At 35.1% G+C, this 23,983-nt stretch overlaps 2 protein-coding genes across 2 annotated transcripts in view; one reads left to right on the forward strand and one right to left on the reverse strand.

Moving 5' to 3' along the window:
- LOC127845741 (DNA repair-scaffolding protein-like) overlaps nucleotides 1-23,983 on the reverse strand; it is a 590,230-nt gene that overhangs the window by 389,382 nt on the left and 176,865 nt on the right. The window lies entirely within an intron of this gene.
- On the forward strand, nucleotides 6,852-18,278 carry LOC127846232 (uncharacterized). Its single transcript, XM_052377401.1, has 7 exons — nucleotides 6,852-7,152; nucleotides 7,972-8,101; nucleotides 9,229-9,380; nucleotides 13,264-13,297; nucleotides 14,184-14,321; nucleotides 15,349-15,433; nucleotides 18,127-18,278. The coding sequence occupies exons 2-7, from the start codon at nucleotides 8,093-8,095 to the stop codon at nucleotides 18,276-18,278; spliced, it is 570 nt and encodes a 189-aa protein (XP_052233361.1). The 5' UTR covers nucleotides 6,852-7,152; nucleotides 7,972-8,092.

The raw sequence follows: 23,983 nt of genomic DNA on the forward strand, positions 1-23,983 counted from the left end.
TTAACTTTTTGATACATGTCCCTAACAATTCTAAGAATTTTACCCTGTATGCCACATTTATACATTTTTAACCATAATGCATTTCTATATATAGTATCAAAACATTTCATCATGTCCACAAAATTACATATAATCTCTTTTTTTCAAATAAAAAGTTTTGAACAAGAGAATGAAGAATAAATATTGCATCTGTCGTAGACCGCCCTTTCCGAAATCCGAATTGGGCGTCCGAAATAGTATTATTTTCGTAACAAATATTTTCAATGCGATTGTTTAAAACGGTTGTAAAGAGCTTAGATAAACAGCTAACTAAAGTAATCCCTCTATAATTATTTACATCTTCTTTTGAACCTTTCTTGTGTAGAGGGACAATAATTCCCTCGGTCCACTTTTCAGGATAATATCCTGAGTTCAATACACAATTAAATAAATCACATATATGTAAGGCTAATATATCAACACTTTCAATAAAATACTCGTTCAAAAGATTATCACTGCCACAAGATTTGTTCCGCTTCAGTAGCTTAACAGCATTTATTATTTCTTGAACTGTAATTGGATCATCAAGCTCCGGGTAAACAGTATTAGGATTATCAAAGTTATAAAAACTATTAAAACTTTCAGCATCATTATTCTTATCCGTAGCAATGTCTGCGCTTAAATTTTCAAAATAATGTTTAAATTCATCTAGAGAAATTTTGGAAGATGTTTTGAAAGATCTAGATTTAAAATGTTTCCAAAAGTCTCTTGGCCTACTTTTGCGTAAATTAGCTAACTCGGACATACGTTTATTATAATCGGCGTGCTTTTTCTTTCTTACAATATTTTTGTAATTAGTTTTTGCATCACACAAAATAGACCTGTTTGTATTACTTTTGTCTACATTAAACAACCTTAGCGCTTCTAAATACATATTACGCGCAACTCTACAATCATGATCAAACCAATCTTTATCTCTTTTACTGTAACCCTCAAAATAAACATCATTTGAATAAAAACATTCTTTGGCAAACAATGGATCCGCAACATCGCGGATAGTATTTGAAAACTTATCAATCAAAACATTAATTGAGTCCCTGTCAGGGCAGTTGGTATTACGCACAATATCATTAAAAGTTGGTAAAATTCGAATAATCCCTGATCGAAATTGTTCCCGCAGGGAATCATTCCATTTATATTTAATACCTGATTGGCTTTCTTCGCTATGAAATCTATTATTGCATAACAATGAAAAGCAGAGCGGTGCATGGTCACTCCATTCATTAAAACTTAGTTAGTAAAAGGTAGGATCAGTGTGGGGACATTATTTATTTTGCCACAAAAACATCACATCTGGTGAAATTATGCAATTAACTTTATGGGCGGAGCTTACAATATATCATTTTGCATTCATTTTCAGGTTTCTGTTATATATTTACGAAAAAAGGTTCAAGAAAAATGTTCTTACAGTAATATGATCTGTGTGGTATACATTTTTAGACGGATCTGTGTGGTATACTGTTTTTAAGTTTTTCAGTTCTATTCAGATGTTAAAAAAAATGCTTGTCAACAATGTATTTGAAACTGGATTTTTAAATGCGATAGCATATATTACACATAATGGCTATACATTATTGTATTAAATTTCATTGTTATTTTGGCGCCAAACACTACTGTCACGTGAAGTAATGTATCGTTTATTATTTTAAAGGGATCTTTTCACGTTTTGGTAAATTGACAAAATTTAAAAAAGTTGTTTCAGATTCGCAAATTTTCGTTTTAGTTATGATATTTGTGAGGAAACAGTATTACTGAACATTTACCATGGTCTAATATAGCCATTATATGCATCTTTTGACGATTTAAAATCCTGAAAATAATAAAGCGTTGCAACGCGAAACGAATGAATAATTTGGAGAATTCTGTTGTTGTCGTTCAATTTTGTGAAACTACGAAGATTGCTTATATAAAGTATAAAATACGTTCTTCATACATATTTGGCAGGATGGCCGAGCGGTCTAATTGTTTTTACCCCAGGCAGAACTCCGGGGGTCACTAGTTCGAGCCCTGCTGCGGGCTACTTTTTTTCCTTTTTTAAATTGTATTCTTTATTTTTTACTGGGGCTTTTAGATCCAATGTTTACATTTATCAATATAAAGCATTTAATGACAAACTTCAAAGCATGCCAAAATCTGTGAAAATTCCCCTTTAAATATTATATTTGCTTTAAGGTAATGCGGAATAATGTTGAAGACCAGAGCTGTGCTATTGCGCCACACTAGGAGACACGCTTACTTTGGAAACTATTACTGCTGTGGGAAAGCTTTTCAGGTAAGATTAAATACCTAAAAAATAGTTACATTTTTTATACAATTATACTAACAAACAGATGAACGGATTTTCTTGAAACAACACAAATATACAATATATCTCATTTATCAGAGAGCACGTCAATACTCACCTGCCGGACAAGTGTTATAGATGTGAGGAGTGTTTCAAAACGTACCAACGCAAAATAAATCTTTCTCGAGACGTGAGGACCTTACATAAATCCGTGCATACTGATAAAAAATCACAATAGTTTACACTTTGTCTTTGTAACTTGATTATCGTGGTACGTTATTTTATTCGTTGTTTTATTTTAACTTTACTTTTCAAAATGATTCTTATATTATCCGAATTTGATAAGTTTTTATGTTTCGTTTATTTCGTTTGTGTTTCTGTTGAAATCATTTTCAAATAATTGTGCAATAATTTGGATTTACGTTATTCATTAATATATCGCGTCTGTGATTTGTGTTATCGAATCTGTGATTCTTTTTGAAATATAACTTGATTAAAGTTTTGCGATGTTTTTTGCGTTGATTTCAATTTTATATACCGCTGTCACGAGCTAGTTCGATGATCATAAGCAGCCAGGTTTCCTAATAGTAGTGATTTTCGAATTAACTGACGGCTTATACTTGTTCTAGTCCGTAGTAATTGACAGTAAACAATGTGTGCAATGAGGTTGTGTATAAAATACAATACTCTTTAATGCGAAATATGTCTTGGTATTCTTTACAGCTGCATCCGACCTCAACACAAGTGGAGAATCGTACATATATAATCATTTAATATAATATTTCTACATTAACTTTTTATATTCTCTTCAAAATGATTAACGCTTAAGATAAGCATACACTTGTTACACTATATAAACCGACATAATTTATAACATGACGTTAATACCAACACATGGCGAATGATTGTCAAGATCTATACTGTGTAATAAACTAATGCAACTATATACATTCCAAATATAAGGAACATATCACAAAACACATATATATGTTTCTTTTATGTCCATTATTTTATTTTTAGTAAATCATACCGGTTACCGTCAACTTTAAATAACAACAAAATATAAAATAATGTCGACCATGTAACATTTTTTGCCGTTTAAAGTTTCTTCACAATGATGCAAGGCACTTTGAAATCGATGACAAACCAATGCGTCTGGTGGATTCTGTTTTATCAGTTTTTATTTCAAATTTGATTTTAAATCATACATATTACTCAGGAAAGAACAGGCCTTTGCTTTTTGTCAACCTGTGATATATTTGAAACAATTTCTATTGCAGAATTTGTGTCCGAATGCAAAAACAAACGATTGTATAAACTATCCGAAGAAATATAATAGAAGCATGGATGTGTACCGTATGATAATGCACGCTCATTCATACTTGAACATATTTTAACATTTCAATTGTGTTCGTCTATCCCTAGTCTTATTGTTGGCAACAGTTTGCACTATCGTTTTGTCTCGCCCGCTTCCACCTTACTCCTAGTGTCCCCTTCTGTATAGCATTCCTGTGGCGTGAAACTGTTTCCTCTTTTTTTCTTCCCTTAACCATTTTCTGTTCACTAGTGTCAAATAGGTGGTAACTGAAATGAATCAATTTCTAAATAATAATAATAATAATAGATCTACGACTTCTACTTCTACTACTACCACTACTACTACTTCTGCTACTACTACTTCTACTACTACTACTACTACTACTACTACTACTACTACTACTACTACTACTACTACTACTACTACTACTACTACTACTTCTACTACTACTACTACTACTACTACTACTACTACTACTACTTCTACTACTACTACTGGTACTACTACAACTACTACTATTACTGGTACTACTACAACTACTGGTACTACAACAACTACTACTGCTATTTGTAGTAGTAGTTAGTGTAGTAGTAATAGTAGTAGTAGTAGAAGTAGTAGTAGTAGTAGTAGTAGTAGTAGTAGTAGTAGTAGTAGTAGTAGTAGTAGTAGTAGTAGTAGTAGTAGTAGTAGAAGTGGTAGTAGTAGTAGTAGTAGTAGTAGAAGTAGTAGTGGTAGAAGTAGTAGTAGTAGTAGTAATAGTAGTACTAGTAGTAGTAGTAGTAGTAATAGTAAAAGTAGTAGTAGTAGTAATACTAGTAGTAGTAGTAGTAGTAGTAGTAGTAGTAGTAGTAGTAGTAGTAGTAGTAGTAGTAGTAGTAGTAGTAGTAGTAGTAGTAGTAGAAGTAGTAGTAGTAATAGTAGTAGTAGTAATAGCAGTAGTAGTAATAGTAGTAGTAGTAGTAGTTGTTGTTGTATTAAAATAATGGTATGGTACAGTTTGAAGTATCAAAATGAATCAAAATGAATAGTTGCCGTGGCAGCAGTAGCAGAAGAAGCATTTAAGTAGTTGTTGTAGTAGTAGTAGTTGTAGTAGTAGTAGTAGTAGTTGTAGTAGTAGTAGTAGTAGTAGTAGTAGTAGAAGTAGAAGCAGAAGTAGTAGTAGTAGTAGTAGTAGTAGTAGTAGTAGTAGTAGTAGTAGTAGTAGTAGTAGTAGTAGTAGTAGTAGTGGTAGTACTAGAAGTAGTAGCAGTAATCGTAGTAGTAGTAGTAGTAGTAGTAGTAGTAGTAGTAGTAGTAGTAGTAGTAGTACTGCTATTTTTGTACTGCATTCCTTTATACTAGTACTCTCACTACTCTGCAAGGTATTTTATCTGGACCTGAGGCTTCATAGATTTTAAGGTTTTGTAATTGTTTAGTATAAGTCCATTCTCTGTGATGTTGATGTCTGGCATGGATGGATGAGGGCTGGGACCTTTGTCAGGAATAGCTTCAGAGTTAATCGGTGTGAAGGCATCTTGGAATTGTCCGTTGAGGATATTACCTTTATTTTGTGTGTTCCATTTTCTCTAAGAGGAGGTATGCTCGGCTTTCAGTTTTTTGTTTGTTTTGATATATGAGAATAGGTTTTTTGGAATTTAAGAGTGTGATGGGTTATCATGTTCTGAGATTGGGATATAAGATGCGGTTTTCAATGTATTGCCAATATGCCTGGTGCTGCTCTTTTTTAGATGTAAGATATTTGCGTTTATATATGTTCATTTTTATTTTTAGTTCTTTAGATACCCAAGGACGTTTATTGTTGTATTTTATTAGTTTAGATGGAATGTTTTTTTAGATGGTATTTTGTAGGTCTTCTTTAAATGTATTCCAAATAGTGTCTATGTCTTGGTCAGCAAATGTTAAATTTTATTTGTGTTTGTTGTAGTTCCATTTTAATTTTAAGCCAATCTGCTTTTGAGTAATTTTTTATTTCTCTAGGTTTAGGTTTGCATCTTCTAAGAGAGGTGGTTAGTTTTAGACAGAGAATGTCGAGGTAAGCTTCCACCGATATGTGATATTGTTTTGAAGTTGTCGATGATAGCAGGATAGTTTGTAAGAAAAAGATCAAGAATTTTATAACAACGTGTTGGTTTGTTTACACTTTGAGTGAGAGAATGGTCAGCTACTAAATTAAGAAGTTCTTGGCTTTGTTTCATATTTGGTCTTCCTGGAGGGCAGCTTGAGAATTTCCAGTCAATCATGACTGTTACCAAGGTTGAAGTCTCCACTTTGAATAATAACAGATTTTGAGTTTGCGTCTATTCTGCTTAAGGATATGTTTAGTTGTTAAAGTTATGTATCATCGTTTGAAAAAATAGAAAGAAAAAAGTATGGTTGACCAGAAATGATAAATATAAATTTTATTGAAATCTTTTGAAATGTGTAAAACATCACTTTAACAAACATATTTATATATCATTATTTATATATAATTAATATACGCTAAAAAATTAAAGAGGTTTTATTAAAATGTTTTCAATATTTCTGTGTCTTTCATTTTTTTTTTGGTGTAAATTATCATTTCTGGCCCACCATACTTGTTCAAGTGTACTTTTTTTTGACTCCAGTTGTTTACATTTTTCTTACAAACAATGATGTTTTTTTCAGTGTTTCTAGTGTGTTATATTTAATAATACTCTAACACTTTGTTCTACAGTGGTGCATGTTCCAGCTGGTAACAGTGGATTTATGAAAAAAAGAAGAAAATAAGGACTTTGGTCGCCCAGGAAGCAAGTGGTTTTCGTTCACGATTATATACTCTTTTTGAAAGATTTCATTATAACTGGTTCATGTTTCACTGAAGTATAATGAGTATACATTATTTAAAATGTACATATTATTCCAAACTTAATATAGAATGCTTAGATAAGGAAATATTCTTTAACATTACCCCACCCACTTCTGACCATTTCAGAAGTGATATGTCCTTAATAAAAAAAACTGAAGCATCTAGTACTCAACGAAAAATATTGTGACAAACGAACACTTCATACTGTATGCGATAATTCGCGATATTATTGCCGACTTTGATTATTTCAAATTAACGGTTTTTAAGTAGGTCTTTAAGTAGACTACTAAGCAAGTTATGACTATTTAATAGATATGATAATTGTATTCAACATAACTATTCAATGATAATACAAAATATTTTATGGCCTTTCTGGTAAACCACGAAACCTTTTTGGTTCACTTATGCGGCCTTTTTGGTGCGGCCTTTTTGGTAAACGGCCTTTCTGGTACCAGAGCGACTCTGGTCCCTGGCCGTCTTTACCTTATATGGTAATCATAACCATATATGTCACAACACAAACATCTATAAATAAACGTTGTGAATGAGTGTAATATGACCATATATGAAGAAAGCGTAATCAAATAACGTGCGAGGGGTACCGAATGGAGAAACAAGAAAAAAACATCGTTGGAATAATCTCTCCTTTTGACTGCACACGAGCTTTCAAACGGTTGAGATCCGGTATTGTATACGTTTGTGACATTGTTTTGAGATCAAGAAGTCATTTCGGCGCTTATATATTTCAGTTTTGTTTTTGAACTTGCAATAGCTATCTTTTAATTGTGATTTGGTGTATTTCGACGTTGTAAAGTGTATAATTCAAAGTGGCATTCATTTTCGCGACCAAGTCCTAGTAACTCGGTGTGAGTGAACGAAGGATTTGTGTTTACTTTTCACCTTAAGTTCAACTGTGCGTTTTATTACCCATTTTGTGATCTATTAAAAACACGTGCTTCGCGCATTTGGACACTTACAGTGTGTTTTACACTAGTGCAATAATTGACGCTTTTGATGTGTTTATAGTGACTGTGTGATATTTGCATTGATTGAACACTTACCAGTGGATTGCAATTTTGAGTGACACTTTAATACTAATTATTAAAAAACAGGTGCTTCGCGCATTTGGACACATTCAGTGTGTTACACACTAGTGTAATAATTGACACTTTTGACATGTTCATAGTGATATTTGCACTGAACACTGACCAGTGTATTGCAATTTTGACACTTATTGATTATTGAAAACTAGTGCTTTTTAACTTGTGTGACCTTTATTTTTATTAAAGCGTGATTGATCTGTTTTGTTTATATTCTTTTTGTGTAGTTAGATACACATAAGACAAGTTTAGTCGTCCTTATTAGTCTTGTTGCAATAGTATTGTTAAGGTAGTATTTGGGTTGTTAAGACTTGTCTTTTTATAATTAGTAGATTTATTACGCAGGCTCTTTTGAACAGGATGCAGTGTTGTGTCAGGAAGCATTTTCCTTTTATTTTTTCAGGTGCCCAAGACAGGAGAAAAGTGAACCGTATTGCTGGGGACTCCAATGCTCATCGGATTAAGGATATTCTTCCTGATGATATAGCTGTCAAATGCCTGCCAATCTCTGATGAGAATATGTAATGACAATGGTATAGAACAGTAATTACAGTTTCAGGTTTGTTTCTATTAATGGTATCACATGTACACATTTTTCTAAACGTTAAAACGAAATGATTAATGAAATAAACAAAAGGTTACCGTTTAAACGGTATCCATATGTCAGTTATAAAAGCGTCATTGACATCGCATTTCCAAACTGAAAGTAATGATTATTTCCAGAAGTTATATTCAGATCATAACCCATTTGGGCAATGACGTCATATTAAAACCAACTGTTCTTGCCGTTGTTGAGTCATTGGGTACACATTTTCTACTTACATGCCGTAGTATTTTATAACAAAGACAAATAAATATTGATCCCACATTTCTTCAATAAGACTACACCTGTGTAAAATTTTTATTGTTTTCTACCTAACAAGATGTACATAAAAACGAGTATCTGTTTATTAAATTAAAAATGAATGCGGATGAATAAATGTCGGAAAAAATTTCCTCATGCACGTTGTGCTGACGCGCGTCAAATGTTCAAGACAATTCGGGTAATGATCATGCAACAAATAGCTGGAAAATTTTCCCGAGCACTTTGTGCCGACATGTGTCAAATATTCAAGCCGTCTAGGTCGTACATGGTGTTTTGTTATGTTTACGCTGTTGTGAATAAGGGCCATCTGGCACACATGATACAAATGTATACCAGTCTTTTTTTAACAGCTTTTAATAAGTTTTGCAACATTGTAACGTAATGAACTAAAATGGATTATGTTGATATCAACAGTCGTTTAAATGTTTACTGTTTTTGTAAACATTTTTGAGAAAACACGAAATGCCACCATTTAAACGTGATACTCATAGTTTCTATAAATGATGTAATTATTTCATTTCTTTATACTTAAACAGTTCAAATGTCAAGTCCTAAGCTTCGTATGATTACAGTATTTGTCATCAATATAAAGTTAAACTTATTATGCTGATGTGCAATGATTGGCATCATTGCGTTTTCTAACTAATTTGCATGGTTATATATTTTATTTAAGCGTGTGGAATATTTTACAGATTGTAGGGAATTGTAATTGCAAACTTTTCATTTTAATCTTGAGGCAAAGCATGAATTTTCCTTGTGTATTCATTCATGTGTATTTGTGATTTATTTACACAGACATTCGCCAACTCTGTTTTCAAAGGTGCCAAATTTTCTTGTGATCGTTTTCGCCATGCATTGTTGAGAGACTTGCGGAAGATGGATGTTCAACAGCTGTATCTTCATCTAGGCTCAAATGACATTCTTACGAATGAAGCGGTGTTTTACCGGTACATATACAATTATAAAAAAAAGCTCTGATATTTAAATTTAATGTAGTTGTTTCCCATAACTATATAAATTTGCAAAACTAACATTTTACATGGTTTATTCCTCAATGAGTCATGGAAACTTGCAATCATTTTAGAAGTGTTATCTAGTTTCTAATTTATAAATAAAGCATTTCACAATATTTTCTATTATCCATGTTAATTTGACATTTTATGCTCCCCCAAAAAATTTGGGGGGGAGCATATAGTCGCCGCTTCGTCAGTCCGTCTGTACGTCCGTGAACAATTTTTGTCCGGGCTATTTCTCAGCAACTAAAGGCCGGAATTCAATGAAACTTAATGGGAAGCTTCACTATTAAGAGGAAATGTGCATATTAGCAGCGGGTTTTGGTCGCATGATTTGTCACAGAGTTATGGCCCTTTTAAATTTTTTATTAACTGTACATATAGTGCAATTCTTGTCAGGGCTATTTCTCAGCAATTAATGACCGGAATTCAATGAAACTTTATGGGAAGATTTACTACAAAGAGGAGATGTGCATATTATCAGCGGGTTCTGGTCGGATGATTTTTCACAGAGTTATGGCCCTTTGAAATTTTCCATTTACTGTACATATAGTGCAATTCTTGTCCGGGCTATTTCTCAGCAACTAATGACTGGAATTTAATGAAACTTTATGGGAAGCATCACTACCAAGAGGAGATGTGCATATTATCAGCGGGTTCTGGTCGGATGATTTTTCACAGAGTTATGGCCCTTTGAAATTTTCCATTGTACATATAGAGCAATTCTTGTTCGAGCAATTTCTCAGCAACTAATGACGGGAATTCAATGAAACTTTATGGGAAGCTTCACTACCAACAGGAGATGTGCATATTATCAGCCGGTTCTCGTCGGATGATTTTCCACAGAGTTATGGCCATTTGAAATTTTCCATTGTACATATAGTGCAATTCTTGTCCGAGCTATTTCTCAGCAACTTATTACATGAATTCAATGAAATTTTATGGGAAGCTTCACTACCAACAGGAGATGTGCATATTATAAGCCGGTTATGGTCGGATGATTTTTCACAGAGTTATGGCCCTTTGAAATTTTCTAATAACTGTACATATAGTGCAATTCTTGTCCGGGCTATTTCTCCCCAACTACTGACTGGAACACAATGAAGCTTTATGGGAAGCTTAACTACCTTGAGGAGATGCGCATGTTATTAGTGGGTTCTGGTTAGATGATTTATTTACAGAGTTATGGCCCTTTGAAATTTTTAAGTTACTAAACCATCCATTGTATTATTTTGTCCAAAGTTATGCCCCTCAAGACGTTTCCTTTTATCTGAATATATAGTGCAATATTGTGACAAAAAAACCTTTGTGGAGCATCACCCGTCTCAAACGGTTTCTTGTTTCATTATTTGCTGTCTACAATTAATTTTACATGAAATAGCAAATGTTTTATTTATGCGCATAATATTAACAATATAATTATACATATTTGTTTATGTAACTATTTTGAAAGGTAAGTCAGTCTGCAAAGAAAAAGAACACATTTGTATATATTTTTCTCCACATATTTTATGCCCCCTTTCGAAGAAAAGAGGGTATATAGTTTTCGCACTGTCTGTCTGTCTGTCACACTTTTCTTGTCCGCTCTCTAATTCAAATAGTTTTCATCTGATCTTTACCAAACTTGGTCAGAAGTTGTATCTAGGCAATATCTAGGTCAAGCTCGAATATGGGCCAAGCCGGGTCAAAAACTAGACCATGGGGTCACTTAATGCATTTTAAGGTTTAAGCATGGTGTCTGCTCTCTAATTGAAGTAGTTTTCATCTGATCTTTACCAAACTTGGTCAGAAGTTGTATCAAGACAACATCTAGGTCATGTTCGAATATGGGTCATGCCGGGTCAAAAACTAGGTCACAGGGTCACTTAGTGCATTTCAAGGATTAAGTATGGTGTCCGCTCTCTAGTTTGGGACTTATTTTGCATTTCTAAATTAACGTTTTTTATGCCGCCGAAGGAGGGCATATAGTGATCGCACTGTCCTTCCGTCTGTTTATCTGATGTCTGTCTGTCCGTCCGTCACACTTTGTGTTTAGGTTTTGAAAAATGCTCATAACTTCTTTTGTCGCTTCAGATGTAACATTCATATTTGATATGCATGTGTACATGGACAAGGCCTTTCCATACGCACACAAATTTTTACCCCTTGACCTTGACCTTAGGGTCCGTGTTTAGGGTTCAAAAAATGCATTCAGATTTCGAAAAATGCTCATAATTTCTATCAAAGCATTTATTGGGGGCATACGTCATCCTATGGAGACAGATCTTGTTTAACAATTTAATTGAAAATAATATGTTGTCAACATGAAGTGTATATATGCAAGATCACATTCCCAGTGACAACAACTCTTTAATTGTTGACTGTATTTTAGCTGGACTATTATATATGAAATATATATAGTGGAGCTATCCTACTCACCCCGGCGTTGGCGTTTCCGTGAGCGTGCAAATGTTAAAGTTTGCGTACTACTTCAAATATTTTCAATGTCCATTGACATATTGCTTTCATATTTTGCATACTTGTTTACCAACATGATCCCAACCTATAAACAAGAGCAGACCACTGTATCAAGCATTTTGACAGAATTATTGCCCCTTTTATACTTAGAATATGCATATTATTGATAAATCTATGTTAAATTGTGCGTACTACCCCAAATATTTCCTATGTCCTTTAACATATTGCTTTGTTATATTGCATACTTGTTTACCAACATGACCTTTAACCTACAAACAAGAGCAGACCACTTAATCAAGCATTTTGATAGAATTACGGCCCCTTTTATACTCAGAATATGCATATCATTGATAAATCTATGTTAAAGTTTGCGTACTACCCCAAATATTTCCTATGTCCTTTGACATATTGCTATTATATTTTGCATACTTGTTTACCAACATGACCCCAACCTATAAACAAGATAAGACCACTGAATCAAGCATTTTGATAGAATTATGGCCCCTTTTTTACTTTGAGAATTGGACATTTTGCTTTAATTCACATAACTTCTTTATTTATGATAAGATTTTATTAATACTTTGACAAAACAACACTTACCTGAATACCACAATGGATTCCACCCGTGCAATACCAGTGCTCCAGCTAGGCCTAAATCGAAGGGCGCCCCGCCCTGCCCTCCCGAACCTCCGCCCTGACCTTCCTAGGGCCCCCCCTGCCCTTAAATTTTTTTTTTTTTTTTTTTAATTTTTTTTTTACATATGATGATTAATAAATCTCTTATTAAAATACATTGTAATTAATTTATTCCTCATTGTAGTAATTAAATTTGAATTGTTTAATGACAATGGGAATAATTTATTCTTACAATTATTGATAACACATAAATTAACATGCATGAGGAAGCATTCTAGAAACGCCCGCGCGCTCGAAAGTGCCCTTTTGACAAAATACTGCGCGTCCAAAGTGCCCTTTTGACAAAAAATCCCCCTGCCCTTTTTAAATCCTAGCTGCAGCACTGCAATACCCCACGCCCCAGCCCAGAATCCCTGCCCCCCCCCCCACCCCCCCAAATTTTTTGTTTTCCTTTTTTATTTTGAAAGATCATCAGATCGTCTAATAAATGACCACACCCCATGTTATACCCCCCTCTCAACCCTTCTACCCCCTCCCCAAATTTTTATATTTTTTCCTTTTTTTATTTTTGAAAGATCATCTAATAAATTATTGAATATGAACAATTTCCCCATGATGGCTTACGTTATACTGTCAAGCACTCAAATAGTCGAGGGTGCTGTCCTCTGACAGCTCTTGTTATCTATTTTTATTAATGAAAATGATTGTATTGAAATAATTTCAGAGATGTAGCTGACTTGTGCGATTTGGTGCATCAGGTCAGTCCAGACACTGAGGTTGTCTTTTGCAAAGTTTTCTGAATAAAATACATTGAATTTAGTGGTTTGATAAAAATAGAAAATGCCCAGAGCCAGTAGCACTGACACTTGCAGTGTGATATAAGAAATGGCAAAAATATTTTGAACCTTCTCCCATAACAGATATCTCCCTGTTAGCTAACAAACGTTTTTTGACTGATAGTTCAGTCACATAAATGTGAGGTGACTGTCAGGATGTTTTTTTTAAAATAATAATTATTGATTAAGTGATAAGAAAATTTTGAAATTGTGTTCATTGTTATTTGAACTAACTTTAAGAAAGTATTGAAATTGTGTACATTGTTATTTGAACTAACTTGCTTACATTACGTGCATTTCAAGGATTAAGTATGGTGTCCGCTCTCTAGTTTGGGACTTATTTTGCATTTCTGGATTAACTTTTTTATGCCGCCGAAGGAGGGCATATAGTGATCGAACTGTCCTGTCTGTTTGTCTGATGTCTGTCTGTCCGTCACACTTTGTGTTTAGGTTTCGAAAAATGCTCATAACTTCTTTTGTCGCTTCAGATGTAACATTCATATTTGATATGCATGTGTATATGGACAAGGCCTTTCCATACCCACACAAATTTTTACCCCATGACCTTGACCTTAGGGTCCGCGTTTAGGGTTCGAAAAATGCTCATAATTTCTATCAAAGCATTTATTGGGGGCATACGTCATCCTATGGAGACAGCTCTTGTTTAACAATTTAATTGAAAATAATATATATGTTTTCTTATCTAAGTTAATGTCAAAGTTCTTGTTTAGTAGGTATTTATTGGTTAAAATGATGAAAAATAAATGTTTAATATATTTTTATGTTTCACAAAGTTTTATATTTAAAGGAGGCGCACAATCGGTGTCCAGAATGCAGGGTTGTTTGCTCCAACGAAGACGCTTTGCTGAGCCACTTCTGCAGTCGCCACATCAAGCAACCAGAGACTGGAAAAGAGAGTAAAATTAAGCTGATAGGCTCACCAATGGTATGACTTTAAATCACTAACTTGTGTATGCTTGACAAGCATTTTATGTACAAATAAAGTAACAAAAAAAGGAGGTCAACACATGCACTTTCCCATATAAAGCTTTCTGTATCTTTTAGCAACTAATTACACGATTTTGTGTTGACATACTCAATAATATTATGATAGTTATAGCCCTATATAACCGGTATGTTCATTTTAGTTAATCTTTCTATTTTATTAAACCTGTTTGTTTTAGCTAGATTGCTTGAAAAACACAACCAGGATTATTTTATGCCCCCGGATCGAAAGATCGGGGGTATATTGTTTTTGGCCTGTCTGTCATTGTATGTGTCCATGTGTGTGAGTGTGTGTCCCAAAACTTTAACCAAAACTTTAACCTTCATATTAACTTTTGCAATATTGAACATAGCAACTTGATTTTTGGCATGCATGTGTATCTCATGGAGCTGCACATTTTGAGTGGTGAAAGGTCAAAGTCAAGGTCATCCTTCAAGGTCAAAGGTCAAAAAAAATAATTCAAAAACTTTAACCAAAACTTAACCTTCTTCATAACTTTTGCAATATTGAACGTAGCAACTTGATATTTGGCATGCATGTGTATCTCATGGAGCTGCACATTTTGAGTGGTGAAAGATCAAGGTCATCCTTAAAGGTCAAAGGTAAAAAAAATAATCAAAGTGGCGCATTAGGGGGCATTGTGTTTCTGACAACCACATTTCTTGTTAGCATTGTCTTACCCCTGTTACATGCAATGAACATGTGGCTTATTAAATTGGAAAACCCTGGTTTGCATGAGAATATTTTGCAAAACATAGTTGAAAAAACATACATGTATACAAACTTAGTCATTACTGTTAGGATATGAGCACCTCTATTTCTGAATATTTTGATTGGATGGTTATGGGCCTTTATGCGTGTGTCACATTTATGTATGTGAAAGTGTGTAATTAGACAAAAGAATTTATATTTTTTTATTTTTGGGTAACAATCACTTATTTAGAGTTATTTATAAGTAATCTTACAGATTGCATCTGCTAATCATGAACTCAACGAAGTCAGCTCAAGGAAGTGGAAGGCATGCTTGGAAAATAGAAGTTTCCATTATGAAGGCAATTTTAGTATATTTCAAATTTGTAACCAAATGATCTTGAATGAAAATTTGATTGAACATTTGTTATCTGTCAAGAGAAACAGTTTGAAGTGAATGAATTAAGTATTGCCTATTGTCTATAAGTTAATTGTGTGACCTGAACCCTGTGAGGGATATTACTTATTTTTATACGCCGGTTTTGAAAAAACGGGACGTATTATAGTTTCACCCTTGGCGGGCGGCGGCGTCCATAACAGTGTCCACTCTCTAATTCAAATAGTTTTCATCTGATCTTCACCAAACTTGGTCAGAAGTTGTATCTAGACAATATCTAGATCAAGTTTGAATATGGGTCATGCCAGGTCAAAAACTAGGTCACGGGGTCACTTAGTGCATTTGAAGGATTTAGCATTGGTGGCTCTCTAATTGGAGTAGTTTTCATCTGATCTTTACCAAATTTGGTCATAAGTTGTGGTAAATGATATAAAGGTCAAGTTCAAATATGGGTTATGCCGGGTCAAAAACTAGGTCGCGAGGTCACTTAGAGCATTCATGCATTTCGCATGGTGTCTGCCTCTCTAATTGAAGTAGTTTTCATCCAATCTTCACAAACTTTGGTCAGAAGTTTTATCTAGACAATATCTAAGTCAAGTTCAAATATGGGTCATGCCGGGTCAAAAACAAGGTCAGGGGTTCACTGAGTACATTTCAAGGATTAAGCATGGTGTCCGCTCTCAAATTGAAGTAGTTATCATCCGATCTCACCAAATTTGGTCAGAAATTGTGTCAAAATGTTTATCTAGGTCAAGTTCAAATATGGGTCACGGCCAGGTCAAAAACTAGTGGTCACAAGGTTACTTAGTGCATTTCAAGCATTTAGCACGGTTGTCCACTCTCTTATTGAAGTAGTTTTCATCTGATCTTCAACAAATGTGGTCAGAAGTTGTATCTAGACAATATCTAGTTCAAGTTCAATATGGGTCATGCTGGGTCAAAAACTAGTTCCAGGGTGGCATTTCAAGGATTTAGCATGGTGTAAGCTCTTTAATTGAAAGAGTTTCATCCGATCTTCACCAAATTTTGGGCAGAAGTTGTGTCTAATGATATCTAAGTCAAGTTCAGATATAGGTCATGCCGGGTCGAAAACTAGGTCACTTAGTGCATTTTTAGCGTTAGCATGGTTGTCCAAACCTTCAAACGGGTGTATCTTGTGACAGTTTAGCACTCTTGTTTATTACATTAAAGCCACACACCTTGAAATGAAATACATGTTACTCAGTACATATAGATGCAATTTGAAAGTGTGCAAAATTGTCATTAATCTATAGCCTAGTTAGCAAGTAATTTATTTTTTTATATTTTAAAAACTGAATGTATGATTTGTATACGTACATGTTCAATTCGAGAAACACAATTATTTTTAAGTTTTAAAGCACAGAAAGACGGATTTCTACCTTGCAACCACCAGATATATTCTAATTGGCAAAGATAAAATATGTTTCTTATTTATATCCAAATTTACTATGCCAGATATTTCATTTCAAGGTGTGTGGCTTTAAGGAATGTTTTTTAAATGGGTTATATACCAAGATCTGCACAGCCAGGGTGATATTAACCTTCAGATGTTAAAGCTTTCTAATAATTTTAAGGCTTGCCTTTTATACTTGAAATGATAAATCATTAACATGTTTGTTCTTTAGGAACTACAAACATTTCCACCCACCATGTGGATCAAGATGTTTGGGCTGATGATTCTGGGTCGTATGTGTGGACAAGGTGGTCTTCATTACATCATGATGCAGCTGTGTATTCAACAACATGTAACCTGTCCCAGCGGATGTTGATGCTCTTAAATGATGTTGAGAACAATCCAGGACCGGTACTTTATGACAAAATATACATCGTTTATTGAATAACTGTATATATTATTTTAACATTAAAGTGATTTTTTTCTTGCAGTTTTTGTGCCTTTTGTTACTGAGAACTATTTTATCATATGTGGTGATTGAAACACAGGACCTGTAAGTGCTTCTTAATATTTGCAACAAATGACAAATCATGTTAAGTTTTTTGAAACATCTGTTTTTTGTTCAGTTAAAGGACATATGAACTCACTAATTGCTAAGTTAACTTAGATGCATTCAAGTTTTTATTGATGATTTCTACTTTCTGTTGAATCATTATCCTTTCCAAAGCCAGAGAGATATAGTGTTGGCGTTTCCATCGGTCAGTCTGTCCAGTCCATCCATCGTTTGTTACAAACATTTTAGGGCTTCATATCATGAATTTAATAAGATTTCAACATGGAAAAATAAGTGTATGCCATATTCATACAATAGTGCAATTTACTTGTTTTCTTTCTTTTTAGATTAGTTATTAACAGAAGAACAGAACAGTAACATACTTTTATAACATAAACAGAGGCTCTGATTAGATGTGTATCTGCAGTAAAGAACTCATAGAAAATATCAATATATAGATAAATAAAAACAAAAATAGAGTTAAAACAAATCATGGTGAAAGTCCACAATACACACCTAAGAGCTATTAGTAGGCTTATCTCCATTGACTATTTCACAGTAAATCTCTTTTTTTGCCTTTTCATTAACATTCAATCAAAATAACATTTGTGAAAAACTAGTCAATGATTATAACTAAAGTTTAAAAATGTGGGACACTGTAAGTTAATTGACTTTGGCTTCCAATCTGCAGTTTACAAAGTTGCTTGTTATAGGAGTATTCGTTGCAAATGGATATCCTGCAAGGAAGACTTCCACTCCATAGGACAGCAAGATGCACATATCATCTCTCATGTGGTTCAAGAGAAATGCTGTAGATGGGAGGAGACTGTACCAAAGTCCTGAGCTTTAATAGTCTTGAAATCCATGAACTTAAACATCTCTTGATGTGAGTTTAGCACTGTGTATGAACTGTGTTGCTTCATTTTCTGCATATCTTTATCTCAGTCTTCTCTAGTTTTGATGGTCAATACATATTGTCTGCCAGTTTTTTCCCCCCAATACTGCCGTTCATCGTTTGCTTGCATCAAGAGTTTTAAAGAAATTAAAACTCATTTGTTTAGTTAGAATCTTATGAAAGACTTAAATGGCCATGTTTAATACAATTGTATAACAACATATACGAGCTAAAAAAATAGTTGGAATAATTAATGTATATATGAACATAACAATTTACTTAAAATCATAGGTCTTGTTTTTGTCTGCCACTATAAGAACCAGAAACATATTCGGACATTCGAGATTGACTTGCTGTGTTAGAGGATCATCAGGGTGATGGAAGAAACAAGGCTTTTTTCGACTCAATGTTGATGAAACCTGATCGACATGCTCATCTTGGTTGAGTAAGCCTGGGTTGAGTGTGTCCAAAAAGTAGGTAACCTGGTGAAATCTTAGGAAAACATTGTAACCAGATCCAGGTTTATTTGACTGACAGACCGATGGACAGTGGGTCAACCGTAAATCCCTTCATGTGAAAACGGTAGGACAAAATAATATCCATTGCTCTTCTGAGTTCATTTGTAACCAAGGTTTTATCACAAAATAAAATGGTCAATGTATTATTTTGTGTATTTAAAAATTATGTGATATAAGTTTCAATGAAATCTTACTGAGTTTTCTCAATTTTAGCTACTATTCGGACATGGACTGACGGACAAATGGGCAACAATGTCCGGCAATTTGTATACAAGTTTTATAAGAATTGTTTCATAAAAGTAACCAATGTGTCTGTTCTATGTCAAGGTACTACTAGGATGACATACACAAAAAGATTTTTGGTTCACAATAGGGTAGGCTCCGCGTGCCGTGAACCGGGGCAACAGCTTTTGTCATTTAACATTTGGTTTTTAATGGCATAAGCTGGCAGACTACCCTTTAACTTTAACGATGTTTTCCGATAATTTCCGGAAAATACAATCTAGCAATTTTGATTTAATTTAGATTACTAAAATTAATATTATATTTATGCCCCCCTTGGAAGAAGAGGGGTATATTGTTTTGCACATGTCAGTTGGTTGGTCCACCAGATGGTTTCCTGATGATAACTCAAGAACGCTTTGGCCTAGGATCATGAAACTTCATAGGTTTATTGATCTCGAAATAGTTAAATGGTTTCCGGATGATAACTCAAGAACGCTTACGCCTAGGATCATGAAACTTCATAGGTACATTGATGATGACTCGCAGATGACCTCTATTGATTTTCAGGTCACTAAGTCAAAAGTCAAGGTCACAGTGACTCGAAATAGAAAAATGGTTTCCGGATGATAACTCATAAATGCTTACGCCTAGGATCATAAAATAAAAAAATCATAGGTACATTGATAATGACTGGCAGATGACCCCCTTCATAGGTACATTGATAATGACTGGCAGAAGACCCCTATTGATTTTCAGGTCACTAGGTCAAAGATTAAGGTCATAGTGACTCAAAAACAGTTTAATGGTTTCCTGTTGATAGCTCAAGAATACTTAGGTCTATGATCATGAAACTTCTCAAGTACATTGATCATGACTGGCAGATGACCCCTATTGATTTTCAGGTCACTAGGTCAAAAGTCAAGTTCACAGTGACAAAAACGTATTCACAATGGCTGCCACTACAACTGACAGCCCATAGGGGGGCATTGCATGTTTTACAAACAGCCCTTGTTCTGTGTTAAAATTATGTACAACGTCTGCGTTAAATAAATATGTTCACATTTGAAATAAAGCTCAAAATGTGTATTGTTGTTATTAGTAATTTGAACCGAATTGCTCTGTGGGAAGTAAAAGTACTTCACCAGACCTAAATATGTGGGTAATTAAAGAGCACGAGAAAGATGAAATTAAGTTAGCTCAACCATTTTAAGCAATATTACTGGGTCACACTTTTACGATGCGAACTGAAGGGTCCCCTAGACTATGATGATTACTTACACGAGGAGTGTCCTATTCATTGCTGCCGCATGATCCTATCAGTAACGAATTAACGCTTGTATCGTTAAAGCAAGTCGTATATTCACGTTTATAAATATTTAAATAGAAAATAAAGGTTTAATTGTCGCATATCCACCGCATGATGTGTTTCTTATAAAGTGCACGTATATTCAAACCGAACAATTTTGTCCTTAGATAAAAATATACTACATGTGATCATATGTGGCCTCACAAGGCTTATTATGAATTTATTATATCGCCATCGCAATGAGATGTAAATAGTTCATACATGCACAGTGTTCTTTCAACACAACCAAATCACACTTATAGTCGCGTCTTGCGAAAATAGGTCTTAATGCGTATGCGGCCAGCGTAAGTCAAACACGGTCTGCGCTATTTCGCAGTGATTGTTGTTAGGTCAAAAACGTGCATGAAGAAGTCCGGATTTCCGCAGTGATTTGGCCAATGCTGTGGGTGATTTCTCTGAAATCAATAATTAAAATATTCTGATTCATTCATTCGGGTCTACAGGCGTGAAATTTCCCCATCATTTAATTGTTTGTTGATAAAGGGTATTTAATGTGAAAAGCTTGGTAAGACAGCTACGCCGAACAACCGAACTAGCATTCATTAATTTGATCAAAATATGCACACAGCAGAATGATTGTGTTTCTTACATGGCTTTTAGAAGAACAGACCATGCAGGCGAGCAGTGAACAATATGATTAGGTTTAGTTGCCCTAACCCTATATACCCTTGGTATGACTTGTGAGTGTTGAACTAATGTGCTACAGCATCACTTAAATACGAACATACGATAGTCAGGTATCCCCGCATAATGACATATAGAATATTACTGGGTAGATACCGCTTGGCAAACTTGAGCCTGGGATAGTCGGTTATACCCGCTTTGTGAAATTAGGAATATAACAGGTTTGATATAGCATTAACAGTACGTACTTGGGGGTTATAGGAAATACCCGCTATATGACTATCCTGTATATAACTAAATGACGTCAAAAATACAACTGATGTGATACGGCATTACTTATACGAGCATAGGGTAGTAAGGTATAACTCGCCTCCTACAAAAATGACCTGATTCGATTTGCTTTGAGAGGCCATGTGCCCATTGTGTATTTTCCATACACCCTGAGAAATTTCCATACACCCCGAGTAATCGGTTGAGATATAATGGATACACAGTTAGTAACTGATTGTGTATAGGATATACACCCTCAGTTCCCTTCTCGAGCTTCGCTCTCATACACATCAGTTACATTACAAACAGTGTAACTAATACGGTATTACTTATAACAGGATGGGGTAGTAGTATATACCGCTATATAACTCGCTAGTATAGTACAGGCTTGATACGGCATTACTTATATACGAGCATTGGGTAGTAGGATATATCCGGTATATATCTCGCTAGTATATACTGGCTTGATACGCTAGTATAGTACTGGCTTTAGGATACCCCTATATCGCTAGTATATAGTACTGGCTTGGTACGGCATATTATATCGAGCATGGGTAGTAGGATATACCCGGTATATAACTCGCTAGTATAGTACTGGCTTGATACGGCATTACTTATATACGAGCATGGGGTAGTAGGATATACCGGTATATAACTCGCTAGTATAGTACTGGCTTGATACGGCATTACTTATATACGAGCATGGGGTAGTAGGATATACCCGGTATATGACTCGCTAGTATAGTACTGGCTTGATACGGCATTACTTATATACCAGCATTGGGTAGTAGGATATACCCGGTATATGACTCGCTAGTATAGTACCGGCTTGATACGGCATTACTTATATACGAGCATGGGGTAGTAGGATATACCCGTATGACTCTAGTATAGTACCGGTTTGATACGGCATTACTTATATACGAGCATGGGGTAGTAGATATACCCGCTATATACTCGCTAGTATAGTACTGGCTTGATACGGCATTACTTATAACGAGCATGGGGTAGTAGGATATACCCGCTATATAACTCGCTAGTATAGTACCGGTTTGATACGGCATTACTTATATACGAGCATGGGGTAGTAGGATATACCCGGTATATAACTCGCTAGTATAGTACTGGCTTGATACGGCATTACTTATATAAAGGCATGGGGTATTAGGATATACCCGGTATATGACTCGCTAGTATAGTACTGGCTTGATACGGCATTACTTATATACGAGCATGGGGTAGTAGGTATACCCGGTATATGACTCGCTAGTATAGTACTGGCTTGATACGGCATTACTTATATACGAGCATGGGGTAGTAGGATATACCCGGTATATGACTCGCTAGTATAGTACTGGCTTGATACGGCATTACTTATATACGAGCATGGGGTAGTAGGATATACCCGCTATATAACTCGCTAGTATAGTACTGGCTTGAACGGCATTACTTATATACGAGCATGGGGTAGTAGGATATACCCGCTATATAACTCGCTAGTATAGTACCGGCTTGATACGGCATTACTTATATACGAGCATGGGGTAGTAGGATATACCCGGTATATAACTCGCTAGTATAGTACTGGCTTGATACGGCATTACTATACGAGCATGGGGGTTGGATATACCCGGTATAAGACTCGTTTACCAGCATGGGGTAGTAGGATATACCGGTACATAACTCGCTAGTATAGTACTGGCTTGATACGGCATTACTTATATACCAGCATGGGGTAGTAGGATATACCCGGTACATAACTCGCTAGTATAGTACTGGCTTGATACGGCATTACTTATATACCAGCATGGGGTAGTAGGATATACCCGCTATATTACTCGCTAGTATAGTACTGGCTTGATACGGCATTACTTATATACGAACATGGGGTAGTAGGGTATACCCGGTATATGACTCGCTAGTATAGTACTGGCTTGGTACGGCATTACTTATATATAAGCATGGGGTAGTAGGTATATACCCGCTATGACTCGCTAGTATAGTACCGGCTTGATACGGCATTACTAATGTACGAGCATGGGGTAGTAGGATATATCCGGTATATGACTCGCTAGTATAGTACTGGCTTGATACGGCATTACTTATATACGAGCATGGGGTAGGAGGATATACCCGCATATAACTCGCTAGTATAGTACTGGCTTGATACGGCATTACTTATATACGAGCATGGGTAGTAGGATATATCCGATACATGACTCGCTAGTATAGTACTGGCTTGATACGGCATTACTTATATACGAGCATGGGGTAGTAGTATATACAATGGCTGTTTGTAAAAACATGCATGCCCCCATAGGGCTGTCAGTTGTAGGGCAGCCATTGTGTGAATACGTTTTGTCACTGTGGACCGTTGACCTTAGTGACCTGAAAAGTCAATACGGGGTCATCTGCCAGTCATGATCAATGTTCCTATGAATTTTCATGATCCTTAGTTCATGATCCTAGCCTAAGCATTTCTTGAGTTACCTTCTTGAAACCATTTTATTATTTGAAAACTGTGACCTTGACCTAGTACCTGAAAATCAAGATGGGTCATCTGCAGTCATGATCAATGTACCAATGAAGTTTCATGATCCTAGGCTAAGCGTTATCAAGTCATCATCCGGAAACCATCTGATGGACGGAC

The sequence above is a fragment of the Dreissena polymorpha genome, chromosome 9 (assembly GCF_020536995.1).
Source record: "Dreissena polymorpha isolate Duluth1 chromosome 9, UMN_Dpol_1.0, whole genome shotgun sequence".
In the NCBI taxonomy this organism is placed as follows: domain Eukaryota; kingdom Metazoa; phylum Mollusca; class Bivalvia; order Myida; family Dreissenidae; genus Dreissena; species Dreissena polymorpha.

Bases quoted from the DNA above. Each gene is read 5' to 3' on its own strand.
- LOC127846232 (XM_052377401.1), top strand. The intron at 13,298-14,183 runs GTCAGTCCAGAC...TTATATTTAAAG, and splicing joins TGTGCGATTTGGTGCATCAG to GAGGCGCACAATCGGTGTCC. The intron at 15,434-18,126 runs GCAATTTTAGTA...TCCAATCTGCAG, and splicing joins TAGAAGTTTCCATTATGAAG to TTTACAAAGTTGCTTGTTAT.